The sequence below is a fragment of the Nerophis lumbriciformis genome, linkage group LG31 (genome assembly GCF_033978685.3).
Source record: "Nerophis lumbriciformis linkage group LG31, RoL_Nlum_v2.1, whole genome shotgun sequence".
Taxonomy (NCBI): Eukaryota; Metazoa; Chordata; class Actinopteri; order Syngnathiformes; family Syngnathidae; genus Nerophis; species Nerophis lumbriciformis.
This window is the reverse complement of record NC_084578.2, coordinates 681,339-697,500: the sequence shown is the minus strand read 5'-3', so window position 1 is coordinate 697,500 and position 16,162 is coordinate 681,339. Positions and strand designations below refer to the sequence as shown.

Sequence of the window (16,162 nt, the reverse complement as noted above, 5' to 3'; positions counted from 1 at the left end):
CTTTGGAAAGTACTGCTAGCCCCTCCAGCTAGCAGGACTGAGGACTGGGTTCTGCTCCTGGAGTTGGCAGACTAATACTGACCCACTTCAGAGCTGGCACCAGGGCAAAGCCACCTGGCTGTGAGTGGGCGTCCTGCAGGTGTGCTGAAGACCAACCTGAGGTCAGGTGGCGTCTGCTAGCTTTAGCTAACAGCAACCGAGATAGGACACGCCCCTTTTGAACCATGCTAGTCAGCACAAAGTGCTAACTGAATATTTTATTCTTGTAGAATAAAATGTAGTTGCATTACTAGTGGTGTGTGGGCGCCATCTAGTGGTTCGCCAAAGAAGTCTGGAAATATATCTAGCCTGTTTTCCAAACTATAGAAGCCACACCCACTACATTGTAGGGAACAACTATATCTTCCAAAAATGTGCCTGGAGCATACTTGCCAACCCTCCCGAATTTTCCGGGAGACTCCCGAAATTCAGTGCCTCTCCCAAAAACCTCCCGGGACAAATATTCTCCCGAAAATCTCCCGATTCTCAGCCGGAGCTGGAGGCCACGCCCCCTCCAGCTCCAAGCGGACCTGAGTGAGGACAGCCTTTTTTTTTATGACGGGAGGACAACAGGGTGACAAGAACTAAATCATCCAGACTAGAAATTGTATTATTGTGTTTATCTTACCTAAAAATAAATATAATTATTCATTAAAAAAAAAAACTAAATACATTTTTACTATATTTTGCTAAAAACATCAACATTTTTATTTGTATTTTTTCTGACTCCTTATTACATCCAGCCATAGAATTGTACATTAAAATACACATATTGGAAATAATTAATTTTAAATGATCATAATAATTCATTTAAAATGACCATATTTAATTATTAAAATAATTGCTTGTTTATCAACAACTTTAGCATTTTATTCATTACATTTTGAAACTCTCAGAAGCCAAGTTATGTTATATTCCTTAAGATGTATTTATGCAAGTTTGAAGTATCAATTATCTAAACACAGTTTTGTTTGCATATTTTCAGGATGTATGTATATATATATATATATATATATATATATATATATATATATATATATATATATATATATATATATATATATATATATATATGTATGTATATGTATGTATATTTATCCATCCATCCATTTTCTACCGCTTATTCCCTTCGGGGTCGCGGGGGGCGCTGGAGCCTATCTCAGCTACAATCGGGCGGAAGGCGGGGTACACCCTGGACAAGTCGCCACCTCATCGCAGGGCCAACACATATATATATATGTATGAAATACTTGACTTGGTGAATTCTTGCTGTCAATATACTCCTCCCCTCTTAACCACGCCCCCGCCCTCAACCACGGCCCCGTCCCACCCCCGACCACGCCCCCCAACCCCCCACCTCCCGAAATCGGAGGTCTCAAGGTTGGTAAGTATGGCCTGGAGTGAAGGTTGTGAAATGAGTTATTTCCACAGAAATATTCTGTAAATATTTATTCACATACCTTCATTGTTTCCAAACAGTGTCTGTCGCACGGCAGTAAAACGGCTGATCAAACAAAACAGAGCAAAACAGCAAGCTCGCTCTCCAAACAGACTCAATAACTTTTAGTTTGGGTGAATTTACGGAGGAATTTGTGAAAGTGAAACAACACAAAAAGAATGACATTGTAAGTTAATATTACTAACACAGACACTTGTAAACATGTTAGCATTTTAGCTCATGCTAACAACACTGGCTTGATTACATTACAGGTACAAATATGCATGAAAACACTCCTACAGACATCACACATGGGACACTTTAGTGAGTAAGAATTGTTGTAGTTGTATTGTAAAACTTACAAACGTTGCTTGGCGTGATGAATGAAGAATCCATACGAGTAGAAACGCTATGGACGGCTAGAAGACCGTACTTGTAGTTCCGGTTGAAAGTCAGTCTCAAGAGAAGTGCAGTGCGGCGTCTGCAGCGAGCCAACTGGCCAAAAGATGGCGCCATAGCACAAACAATAAAACACATTTTTCAGTGTGTTTGCTTGTTTTTGGGGGGGAAACTATTTGGCCGCCAGCGAGGAAAAAACCATATGTTAGCTGCACCATTTTATAAGCCACAGGGTTCAAAGCGTAGCATAACGGCTTATACTCTGGATTTGACCTTACTTGTAATTCAAACTTTTGTTTTGAATAAAGACTTAGGACTACTAGGCTACTGTACTTGACATGAGTGGCACAAGGTAAAGACGTGTGTGTGATCAACTATGTGCACACTTTAGTTCTTACTTTACACTCTGCACATCTTTAGTCTCCAAGTGGCTTCAGGCAAGTGTCTGAGGTCCAGGCCAAGGTCACTGTTCCTCCCAGGTGAGGTCCAAGGTCACTGTTCCTCCCAGGTGAGGTCCAAGGTCACTGTACCTCCCAGGTGAGGTCCAAGGTCACTGTACCTCCCAGGTGAGGTCCAAGGTCACTGTTCCTCCCAGGTGAGGTCCAGGGTCAGTGTACCTCCCAGGTGAGGTCCAAGGTCACTGTACCTCCCAGGTGAGGTCCAAGGTCACTGTTCCTCCCAGGTGAGGTCCAGGGTCACTGTACCTCCCAGGTGAGGTCCAGGGTCACTGTACCTCCCAGGTGAGGTCCAGGGTCAGTGTACCTCCCAGGTGAGGTCCAGGGTCACTGTACCTCCCAGGTGAGGTCCAGGGTCAGTGTACCTCCCAGGTGAGGTCCAAGGTCACTGTACCTCCCAGGTGAGGTCCAAGGTCACTGTTCCTCCCAGGTGAGGTCCAGGGTCACTGTACCTCCCAGGTGAGGTCCAGGGTCACTGTACCTCCCAGGTGAGGTCCAGGGTCAGTGTACCTCCCAGGTGAGGTCCAGGGTCACTGTACCTCCCAGGTGAGGTCCAGGGTCAGTGTACCTCCCAGGTGAGGAGAGGACCAACAGTGCATGTGTCTAATTAGCCTGCTTGTCAGGAGCCAATCAGAGCCAAGCGCTGGGACGAGACAATGCTAATGCTTGCTGTTGTAAGCCCACAACAGTCTTGTTGCGTAACTCTTACACAACTGTCATGTCTGACTGCTCATTGGCCGCTTCTTTCCTTCCCGTTTCCTAGGCGACGCAGTGGGCACCTGACGACGACACCAGGAGGTCCTGTCAGAGCAAAGGCAAGACGGAGGTATCCTTCATCCTTCTCAGCAACACCACACTTCATGCACCTTGATAGGTTGGAGCTTTTGGGACCCCCCCCCCCCCCCCCCCACCTGCCCCCCTTGACTTGTTTTGACTTCAGTCTTGTTTCCACCAAGCAACCCTAACATCACCTAGGGGGGCGGAGCTAGACACAGTGTGACGTGCTGATTGGCAAACAGAGAATGGTGTGTGTGTGTATATATATATATATATATATATACAGTGGTGGTGAAAAGTGTAGATAGACTTGTAAAGAACATCATGTCATGGCTGTCTTGACTTTACAACTCTTATTTGTTTGTGATGTAGTGATTGGAGCACATACTTGTTGGTCACAAAAAACATTCATGACGTTTGCTTTTTTTTATGAATTTATTATGGCTCTACTGAAAATGTGAGGGTGAAAAGTATACATACAGCAATGTTAATATTTGCTTACATGTCCCTTGGCAAGTTGACCTGCAATAAGGCGCTTTTGGTAGCCATCCACAAGCTTCTGCTTGACCACTTGACCACTAAATTGGTGCAGTTCAGCTAAATGTGTTGACATGGACTTGTTTCTTCAGCATTGTCCACACCTTTAAGTCAGGACTTTGGGAAGGCCATTCTAAAACCTTCATTCTAGCCTGATTTAGCCATTCCTTTACCACTTTTGACGTCATTGTCCTGTTGGAACACCCAACTACACCCAAGACCCAACCTCCGGGCTGATGATTTTAATTTGGAGCGAATCCTCCTTTTTCATTGTCCCATTTAAAGCAGCAGTTCCATTGGCAGCAAAACAGGCCCAGAGCATAATACTACCACCATCATGCTTGACGGTAGGCATGGTGTTCCTGGGATTAAAGGCCTCACCTTTTCTCCTCCAAACATATTGCTGGGTATTGTGGCCAAACAGATCCATTTTTGTTTCATCTGACACCACATGGACAAAGATAAGACCTTCTGGAGGAAAGTTCCGTGGTCAGAACATATACCGTATTTTCCGCACCATAAGGCGCCCTGGGTTATAAGCCGCGCCTTCAATGAACGGCATATTTCAAAACTTTGTCCACCTATAAGCCGCCCCGTGTTATAAGCCGCATCTAACTGCGCTAAAGGAATGTCAAAAAAACAGTCAAATAGGTCAGTCAAACTTTAATAATATATTAAAAACCAGCGTGATGTGGGCGCGCATGGAGTCGTATATCAACATGGACGGAGCTGCGTGAAAAAAGCCACCCGGCCTCTTCGCGTAAACTTACCTTAACCACTCGCTCATCTTTTCTTCATCCATCCATCCCTTCGAGTTAGCTTTTATGATGACGCCGGCTGGAAAGGTCTCTTTTGGCAAGGTCTTCCTTTTGAATATCACCATGGGTGGAAGTTTCTGGCCATTAGCATGGCAAGCTAGAACCACAGTGAAGGATGACTTCTCATTCCCTGTGGTGCGAATATTCACCGTACGTGCTCCCGTTGTATCCACAGTGCGGTTCACAGGAATATCAAAAGTCAGTGGAACCTCGTCCATGTTGATAATGTTCTCTGGCCGGATCTTTTTTTCAGCTATCTTGTTTTTACAATATGCACGGAAAGTAGCCAGCTTTTCTTGAAAGTCTTTAGGCAGTTGCTGTGAAATAGTCCGTGTGCGGATGGAGAGATTGCGTCTTTTCATGAACCGGATCCCTGTCGCTTAGTAGGAGCCATTTTGTGGTCTTTACAGATGTAAACACACAAAGGAAATGAAACGTAATATCCGCGCCCTTCTTCTTCTTCTACGCGGGCGGGTGGTTGCTTACAGTAGAAGAAGAAGCGCTTCCTGTTCTATGGGGGCGGGTGCTTACCTTGGCGGTTGCTTGCGTAGAAGAAGAAGCACTTCCTCTTCTACGGGGAAAAAAGATGGCGGCTGTTTACCGTAGTTGCGAGACCGAAACTTTATGAAAATGAATCTTAATATTAATCCATATATAAAGCGCACCGGGTTATAAGCCGCACTGTCAGCTTTTGAGAAAATTTGTGGTTTTTAGGTGCGCCTTATAGTGCGGAAAATACGGTAAGTCAAAATAAGACTCCTTCTAACCTAAATTCTGCACCTAAAAAGTGAAACAGCCCTTTGAGACACTTGTGATTTAGAGCTATAGAAATACACTTTGATTTGATTTGATTTGAAATAAGTTCCAAAAAAGATGAACCATGTCCACGCAGGAAGTGAACCCTGAACTATGTCCACACAGGAAGTGAAGTTACAACCACGCAGGAAGTGAAGTTACAACTGTGTGTTTGTGATCCATGTATGAAGGTTGCTTGATGGATACCAGAGGTGGATGTAACAATGGCCGTATCAGCACACATTGATTGGACATTTGCAGCCAAAGGGCCGATAGCGACACACAAACGCCGCCAATCGATTCTCTCTGAATCCTCGTTTGGCAGGATCACAATCTGGCAAAAGTCAGAATCCATTTCCAATCTTTTGTGTAAGGAAAAGAATCCATGTTGTCTTTGTGTTGCACTTCCTTTTGTGCAGACCGAGTGTCAGAACTACATCCGAGTCCTGCTGGTCAACAAGACCCAGGTCGTGACGTGCGGGACCAACGCCTTCCAGCCCCTCTGCACCACCCGAGAGGTACGTTGGTCACGCCAGCACAGGAAGTCTCTGTGTCGCACGCCACGGGACAAGAACTGTGTGCGTTGAAACCCAGTCAAGTAGGTCATTCCCACGTAAAAGTACATTTCTGTGTTACATCGCCATCAACCTGGATTGACCTCAGGAGTTGACACGCCCACTGTCAGGTTCAAACACCGATGACATCTATTAGACGAGACAAGAAGCAAAGAAATCAAACAGAGACAGGATTCAATGTAGCTGATGAGGAGAGCGCCTGTGTGCCTGCACCCTCGTACAGCGTCACCACACCGCTCTGACCAGGGACTTCCACGCCTCCACTTTTATTTGGGCCTTTTCTGATTACATAGCATTACATTACATTACACCACTGCTCCTAAGGGGAGGTGGTCATAAATAGCTGTTGCACTCGGTCATAAACAGTTCAAAGAAAAGGTGCCAGGAGCTGCGTTAGTGGACTTTTGCCTACTCAGGTCCGCGTCTCTGCTTTGTAGATCTCGGGTCAGGACAAGGTCTTGCTGTGGCTGTCAATAGAGCAAAGTAACCGACTCCTCCATGTCCTCCGAGTAAACACTTATATCGCACATGATAGCACACAGAAGTAAACACTCTGCTTGTATCGCACATGATATCACACACATTTTCCATGCTAGCTGATATCATGATACCTGACTGTTTTGCTGCAGGTGGGCAACCTGAGCAACGTGCTGGAGCGTGTCAACGGCGTGGCGCGCTGCCCGTATGACCCTCGCCACAACTCCACGGCGGTGTTGACGGAGAGAGGCGAGCTGTACGCCGCCACCGTCATCGACTTCTCAGGACGCGACCCCGTCATCTACCGCAGTCTGGGAGGGATGCCTCCTCTGCGCACCGCACAGTACAACTCCAAGTGGCTCAATGGTACTGTATTGTCACCTTCATCGTAACCATGACAACACAGTACAACTCCAAGTGGCTCAATGGTACACTGTCACCTTCATCGTAACCATGACAACACAGTACAACTCCAAATAACTCAATGGTACACTGTCACCTTCATCGTAACCATGACAACACGGTACAACTCCAAGTGGCTCAATGGTACTTTATTGTCACCTTCATCGTAACCATGACAACACAGTACAACTCCAAGTGGCTCAATGGTACACTGTCACCTTCATCGTAACCATGACAACACAGTACAACTCCAAATAACTCAATGGTACACTGTCACCTTCATTGTAACCATGACAACACGGTACAACTCCAAGTGGCTCAATGGTACTTTATTGTCACCTTCATCGTAACCATGACAACACAGTACAGCTCCAAGTGGCTCAATGGTACACTGTCACCTTCATCGTAACCATGACAACACAGTACAGCTCCAAGTGGCTCAATGGTACTGTATTGTCACCTTCATCGTAACCATGACAACACAGTACAACTCCAAGTGGCTCAATGGTACACTGTCACCTTCATCGTAACCATGACAACACAGTACAACTCCAAGTGGCTCAATGGTACTGTATTGACACCTTCATTGTAACCATGACAACACAGTACAACTCCAAGTGGCTCAATGGTACACTGTCACCTTCATCGTAACCATGACAACACAGTACAACTCCAAGTGGCTCAATGGTACTGTATTGTCACCTTCATTGTAACCATGACAACACAGTACAACTCCAAGTGGCTCAATGGTACTGTATTGACACCTTCATTGTAACCATGACAACACAGTACAACTCCAAGTGGCTCAATGGTACACTGTCACCTTCATCGTAACCATGACAACACAGTACAACTCCAAGTGGCTCAATGGTACTGTATTGACACCTTCATTGTAACCTTGACAACACAGTACAACTCCAAGTGGCTCAATGGTACACTGTCACCTTCATCGTAACCATGACAACACAGTACAACTCCAAGTGGCTCAATGGTACTGTATTGTCACCTTCATTGTAACCATGACAACACAGTACAACTCCAAGTGGCTCAATGGTACACTGTCACCTTCATCGTAACCATGACAACACAGTACAACTCCAAATGGCTCAATGGTACTGTATTGTCACCTTCATCGTAACCATGACAACACAGTACAACTCCAAGTGGCTCAATGGTACACTGTCACCTTCATCGTAACCATGACAACACAGTACAACTCCAAGTGGCTCAATGGTACACTGTCACCTTCATTGTAACCATGACAACACAGTACAACTCCAAGTGGCTCAATGGTACACTGTCACCTTCATCGTAACCATGACAACACAGTACAACTCCAAGTGGCTCAATGGTACTGTATTGACACCTTCATTGTAACCATGACAACACAGTACAACTCCAAGTGGCTCAATGGTACACTGTCACCTTCATCGTAACCATGACAACACAGTACAACTCCAAGTGGCTCAATGGTACTGTATTGTCACCTTCTTTAATGTTGTTTCTTCATTCCACCATTGTCGCCCATGTAATTATTCTTAATGGCAGGGGGAATTACAGCGCACCAACCTGCGGACCCTCAGTGTGTGTGTGTGTGTGTGTGTGTGTGTGTGTGTGTGTGTGTGTGTGTGTGTGTGTGTGTGTGTGTGTGTGTGTGTGTGTGTGCGTGACTTTCACTAAGTGACTGCAGGGAAATATGTGTAGCATAGCAGCTGCCACACACACACACACACATTCATACACACACACATTCATACACACACACACACACATACATACACACACACATTGATACACACTCACTGTTATTACAGCAAGAATGGAGAGGTCGGAGGTGAAATGTAGAAGATGAATGTTAGTAATATACAGTATGTCAACATGTAATCTTCTTCTTCTCACTAGTATTATTACTACCGTATTTTCCGGACTATAAGTCGCAGTTGTTTTCATAGTTTGGCTCCAGTGCGACTTTTATATGTTTTTTTCCTTCTTTATTATGCATTTTTGGCAGGTGCGACTTATACCCCGAAAAATACTACTCTTCTTCTTGTCATTGACACGTGTGCCCTCCCAGAGCCCCACTTCATCTCGGCGTACGACCTGGGCGTGTTCACCTTCTTCTTCCTGCGTGAGACGGCGGTGGAGCAGGACTGCGGTGAGACGGTGTACTCTCGAGTGGCGCGTGTGTGCAAGAACGACGTGGGCGGTCGCTTCCTGCTGGAGGACACCTGGACCACCTTCATGAAGGCCCGCCTCAACTGCTCACGCTCAGGAGAGATGCCCTTCTACTACAACCAGCTGCAGGGCACCTTCTACCTGCCCGAGCAGGACCTCATCTACGCCATCTTCACCACCAACCTGTGAGTGCACACCTCATGATGGGACTCACTCGCTCTACCAACTAACAGCTAGTTAAAGTAAGCTTTCAACACCACTGACTGACATCCAACTAGTCAACAAACCTGAAGGTTAGGAAGACAATGTGTGTGTGTGTGTGTGTGTGTGTGTGTGTGTGTGTGTGTGTGTGTGTGTGTGTGTGTGTGTGTGTGTGTGTGTGTGTGTGTGTGTGTGTGTAAGAGTTGTAGAAATGATTGGAAACTCAAGACAGCCATGACATGATGTTCTTTACAAGTGTACGTACACTTTTGACCACCACTGTAAATGGGAGACAGGTCTGGACTACAGGCAGGCCAGTCTAGTACCCGCACTCTTTTACTATGAAGCCACGTTGATGTAACACGTGGCTTGGCATTGTCTTGCTGAAATAAGCAGGGGCGTCCATGGTAACGTTGCTTGGATGGCAACATATGTTGCTCCAAAAGCTGTATGTACCTTTCAGCATTAATGGCGCCTTCACAGATGTGTAAGTTACCCATGTCTTGGCCACTAATACACCCCCATACCATCACACATGCTGCCTTTTACACTTTGCACCTAGAACAATCCGGATGGTTCTTTTCCTCTTTGGTCCGGAGGACACGACGTCCACAGTTTCCAAAAACAATTTGAAATGTGGACTCGTCAGACCACAGAACACTTTTCCACTTTGTATCAGTCCATCTTAGATGAGCTCAGGCCCAGCGAAGCCGACGGCGTTGCTGGGTGTTGTTGATAAACGGTTTTCGCCTCGCATAGTAGAGTTTTAACTTGCACTTACAGATGTAGCGACCAACTGTAGTTACTGAAAGTGGTTTTCTGAAGTGTTCCTGAGCCCATGTGGTGATATCCTTTACACACTGATGTTGCTTGTTGATGCAGTACAGCCTGAGGGATGGAAGGTCACGGGCTTAGCTGCTTACGTGCAGTGATTTCTCCACATTCTCTGAACCCTTTGATGATATTACGGAGCGTAGATGGTGAAATCCCTAAATTCCTTGCAATAGCTGCTTGAGAAAGGTTTTTCTTAAACTGTTCAACAATTTGCTCACGCATTTGTTGACAAAGTGGTGACCCTCGCCCCGTCCTTGTTTGTGAATGACTGAGCATTTCAAGGAATCTACTTTTATACCCAATCATGGCACCCACCTGTTCCCAATTAGCCTGCACACCTGTGGGATGTTCCAAATAAGTGTTTGATGAGCATTCCTCAACTTTATCAGTATTTATTGCCACCTTTCCCGACTTCTTTGTCACGTGTTGCTGCCATCAAATTATAAAGTTAATGATTATTCGCAAAAAAAACCGTTTATGAGTTTGAACATCAAATATGTTGTCTTTGTAGCATATTCAACTGAATATGGCTTGAAAAGGATTTGCAAATCATTGTATTCCGTTTATATTTACATCTAACACAATTTCCCAACTCATATGGAAACGGGGTTTGTAAGTATATATGTATAAAACTGTATGTGTGTGTATATATATATATATATATATATATATATATATATATATATATATATATATATATATACACACAAATTCTTGCATCCAGCACACCTTACAATAGTGGTAATAAAAGATGCAACCTATGCTTGAAAGAGAAACTGTTTATTATTTACCGTCCAGACCTGTCATCCCTCAACAAGCGCAGCGAAATTGTAACAGCATGCCGCCATAGACGGAAACACCTCCTAGGTAACACATGAGCCAATCACCACGCCCCTAGGCCGGCCTGTACCCACCCACTCTGTGCCCTATATAAACCATGGTATGCGAATGCTCCCATTAAAATCTCCTGACGATTGAGGGTACCCCCCCTCATGAAACAGGCCTGTAGAGATGAAATAGTCTTGTGATTTTTTTCCCACACATACATATATATATACATATACATATATACATATATATGTATATATATATATATATTGTCATGTCTGTGTAATCATGTTTTGTCTTAGTCATGTTTTGTTTAGTTATAGGACTCTTTAGTTTCTGGCTTTTCACTCCCTTGTCTTGTTTCCATGATTACCCATTAGTTTCACCTGTTCCACGTTTGGACTCATTGTGCACTCTTGTTTGTCACCATAGCAACCCATTAGTTTTCACCTGTCACGTCACGCACCTGTTTCACGTTTTGAGTCACGCACCTGTTTTCGTTAATCATGTCTGTAGTATTTAAGTTCATTGTTTTTCAGTTTGTCTTTCTGGCGACATCTCACATTTATGCTCTGCAAATTTCTGACTCTTTTTTCATGTCCATCGTTCACGCTGCTCCTTTTTGTCCATGCCAAGTAAGTTTTGTTTATTATTGCCACAGTTAGTGTTTTTTGTTGTTCATAGTTTTTGCCTTTGTGCAAGTGTTTGGTTTCATAGTTTGTTCTCCGCCATTGTGCGCGCCTTTTGTTTACTTCCTTGTTTTGTATTTATAGTGTTTAAATAAAAATGTACCTTCATTCCCGTCTCGCCCGAGCCAACTTTCCGTTGCCTTCGAGAAAAACTAAACCCCAGGACCAAGTCATGACATATATATATATATATATATATATATATATATATATATATATATATATATATATATATATATATATATATACATATATATACATACTGTATACACACACATACAGTTTTATACATGTATCTATATACACACATACAGTTTTATACATATATATATACATATATATATATATATATATACTGTATATATATATATGTATATACTGTATATATATATATATATATATATATAAAACTGTATGTGTGTATATATATATGTATAAAACTGTATGTGTGTGTGTGTATATATACTGTATATAAATATATATATATATTGTTTGTTTGAAAGTGTGTCAGTTATATTTGTGGAGAGTTCCATGTGTCCTAATTGAGTAAAAAGGTGTTTGTTAAAGGAACAGCATGGCAGCGTCGGCCGTGTGCGCCTTCAACCTGAGCGCCATCGCGCGGGCCTTCAACGGACCTTTCCGCTGGCAGGAGAACCCTCGCTCCACCTGGCTGCCCACCGCCAACCCCATCACCGACTTCCAGGTCAGTGTCACGTGACCGGCCGCTTTGGCCCCGCCCCCACTGACCTGTGCGCCCCGCTCAGTGCGGCACGGTCAGGGACGAGGGGCCCAACCAGGGACTGACGGAGCGCAGCCTGCAGGACGCCCAGCGCCTCTACCTGATGAACGAGGTGGTCCAGCCCCAGTCCCTGGACCCCCTGGTCATGCAGGACCAGGTGCGCTTCTCTCACCTGGTGGTGGACATCGTGCAGGGCATGGACACGCTCTACCACGTCATGTACATCGCCACCGGTCAGTACCCCCTTTAGAGTAGTCAGTGTTCACACAGACATTGAAATCACTCATTCATGTCATACATATTTACATCTTTAGGACATTTATTATGAATGTATATTTCATACAACTATTTATTATCTATGTATATTTCATACAACTATTTATTATCTATGTATATTTCATGCAACTATTTGTTAATGATGTATATTTCATACAACTGATATAGATAAATTAAATATTTAATCTATAAAATATATAATTGTTTTTATTATATATGTATATAAGTTTGTTAACAATAATATTTGTAAAATATATAATTACAAAATGAATATACAAATATTTATGAAATGTTTCAATATTAAATATTTCATTGATGAACAAAATATACACACATTTTTATTAACATTAAATAATTCACTAAATGTCCAAATGTGTGTTAAAGATGTCATTGATTGACCTTGTGTGGTTTCAATGTCAACACAAGTGAGTCGCAACATTATTATCTTATATCGTGCACGAGTGCTGCCAGCACTGGAGGTGCTGTGGTTCACTGGGGAAGTCAACTGTGACCTTGTGAGTGTTCTTGACCTTGTGAGTGTTCATGACCTTGTGAGTGTTCTTGACCTTGTAAGTGTTCATGACCTTGTGAGTGTTCCTGACCTTGTTAGTGTTCATGACCTTGTAATTGTTCTTGACCTTGTGAATTTTTACGACCTTGTAAGTGTTCTTGACCTTGTTAATGTTCATGAACATGTGTGTGTTCTTGACCTTGTAAGTCTCCATGACCTTGTGAGTGTTCTTGACCTTGTAAGTGTTCTTGACCTTGTAAGTGTTCATGACCTTGTGAGTGTTCATGACCTTGCGAGTGTTCTTGACCTTGTAAGTGTCCATGACCTTGTATGTGTTCATGACCTTGTAAGTGTTCTTGACCTTGTAGGTGTTCATGACCTTGTAAGTGTTCATGACCTTGTGAGTGCTCTTGACCTTGTAAGTGTTCATGACCTTGTGAGTGTTCTTGACCTTGTAAGTGTTCATGACCTTGTAAGTGTTCATGACCTTGTGAGTGTTTTTGACCTTGTACGTGTTCATGACCTTGTAAGTGTTCTCGACCTTGTACGTGTTCATGACCTTGTAAGTGTTCTTGACCTTGTAAGTGTTCTTGACCTTGCAAGTGTTCTTGACCTTGTGAGTGTTCTTGACCTTGTGAGTGTTCTTGACCTTGTGAATGTTCATGACCTTGTGAGTGTTCTTGACCTTGTAAGTGTTCATGACCCTGTAAGTGTTCTTGACCTTGTGAATGTCCATGACCTTGTGAGTGTTCTTGACCTTGTAAGTGTCCATGACCTTGTACATGTTCATGACCTTGTAAGTGTTTTTGACTTTGTAAGGGTTCATGACCTTGTGAGTGTTCTTGACCTTGTACGTGTTCATGACCTTGTAAGTGTTCTTGACCTTGTAAGTGTTCTTGACCTTGCAAGTGCAAGTGTTCTTGACCTTGTGAGTGTTCTTGACCATGTAAGTGTTCTTGACCTTGTGAGTGTTCTTGACCTGTAGTGTTCATGACCTTGTAAGTGTTCTTGACCTTGTGAGTGTTCATGACCTTGTAAGTGTTAATGACCTTGTGAGTGTTCATGACCTTGTAAGTGTTCATGACCTTGTGAGTGTTCATGACCTTGTAAGTGTTCTTGACCTTGTGAGTGTTCATGACCTTGTAAGTGTTAATGACCTTGTGAGTGTTCATGACCTTGTAAGTGTTCATGACCTTGTGAGTGTTCATGACCTTGTAAGTGTTCTTGACCTTGTGAGTGTTCATGACCTTGTAAGTGTTAATGACCTTGAGAGTGTTCATGACCTTGTGAGTGTTCATGACCTTGTAAGTGTTCATGACCTTGTGAGTGTTCATGACCTGCACAGAACACGGCAGCATCCTGAAGGCCTTGGCCACGCCCAACAAGAGCCTCCAAGGGTGTTACCTGGAGGAGATGGAGCTCCGCCCACTCGCCATGCGTCATCCAATCCTGAGCCTGCAGATCCTCCACAGCGACCGCTCGCTCTTTGTTGGTCTAAATGATGGAGTCTTCAAGGTCCTTCTGGAAAGATGTTCCACCTACCTCACTGACACGTAAATACACACTTTTATATACTCTATAACACACTTTTATTTACTCTATAACACACTTTTATATACTCTATAACACACTTTTATATACTCTATAACACACTTTTATTTACTCTATAACACACTTTTATATACTCTATAACACACTTTTATATACTCTATAACACACTTTTATATACTTTTATATACTCTATAACACACTTTTATATACTCTATAACACACTTTTATATACTCTATAGCACACTTTTATATACTCTATAACACAATTTTATATACTCTATAACACACTTTTATATACTCTATAACACACTTTTATTTACTCTATAACACACTTTTATATACTCTATAACACACTTTTATATACTCTACAACACATTTTTATATACTCTATAACACACTTTTATATACTCTAACACACTTTTATATACTCTATAACACACTTTTATATACTCTATAACACACTTTTATATACTCTATAGCACACTTTTATATACTCTATAACACAATTTTATATACTCTATAACACACTTTTATATACTCTATAACACACTTTTATATACTCTAACACACTTTTATATACTCTATAACACACTTTTATATACTCTATAACACACTTTTATATACTCTATAACACACTTTTATATACTCTATAGCACACTTTTATATACTCTATAACACAATTTTATATACTCTATAACACACTTTTATATACTCTATAACACACTTTTATATACTCTAACACACTTTTATATACTCTATAACACACTTTTATATACTCTATAACACACTTTTATATACTCTATAACACACTTTTATATACTCTATAACACACTTTTATTTACTCTATAACACACTTTTATATACTCTATAACACACTTTTATATACTCTACAACACATTTTTATATACTCTATAACACACTTTTATATACTCTAACACACTTTTATATACTCTATAACACACTTTTATATACTCTATAACACACTTTTATATACTCTATAGCACACTTTTATATACTCTATAACACAATTTTATATACTCTATAACACACTTTTATATACTCTATAACACACTTTTATATACTCTAACACACTTTTATATACTCTATAACACAATTTTATATACTCTATAACACACTTTTATATACTCTATAACACACTTTTATTTACTCTATAACACACTTTTATATACTCTATAACACACTTTTATATACTCTACAACACATTTTTATATACTCTATAACACACTTTTATATACTCTAACACACTTTTATATACTCTATAACACACTTTTATATACTCTATAACACACTTTTATATACTCTATAACACACTTTTATATACTCTATAGCACACTTTTATATACTCTATAACACAATTTTATATACTCTATAACACACTTTTATATACTCTATAACACACTTTTATATACTCTAACACACTTTTATATACTCTATAACACACTTTTATATACTCTATAACACACTTTTATATACTCTATAACACACTTTTATATACTCTATAACACACTTTTATATACTCTATAACACACATTTATATACTCTATAACACACTTTTATATACTCTATAACACACTTTTATATACTCTATAACACACTTTTATATACTCTATAACACACATTTATAT

At 41.6% G+C, this 16,162-nt stretch overlaps 1 protein-coding gene across 1 annotated transcript in view; it reads left to right on the top strand.

The window, feature by feature from the left end:
- The window catches only part of sema5ba (sema domain, seven thrombospondin repeats (type 1 and type 1-like), transmembrane domain (TM) and short cytoplasmic domain, (semaphorin) 5Ba), a 104,031-nt gene that overhangs the window by 67,278 nt on the left and 20,591 nt on the right, over positions 1 to 16,162 (top strand). Inside the window, exons 6-12 of the mRNA XM_061926151.1 lie at positions 3,095 to 3,157; positions 5,678 to 5,776; positions 6,463 to 6,676; positions 8,787 to 9,072; positions 12,007 to 12,142; positions 12,204 to 12,411; positions 14,311 to 14,518. Coding sequence (XP_061782135.1) covers positions 3,095 to 3,157; positions 5,678 to 5,776; positions 6,463 to 6,676; positions 8,787 to 9,072; positions 12,007 to 12,142; positions 12,204 to 12,411; positions 14,311 to 14,518 — 1,214 coding nt within the window. The remainder of the gene's footprint in view (positions 1 to 3,094; positions 3,158 to 5,677; positions 5,777 to 6,462; positions 6,677 to 8,786; positions 9,073 to 12,006; positions 12,143 to 12,203; positions 12,412 to 14,310; positions 14,519 to 16,162) is intronic.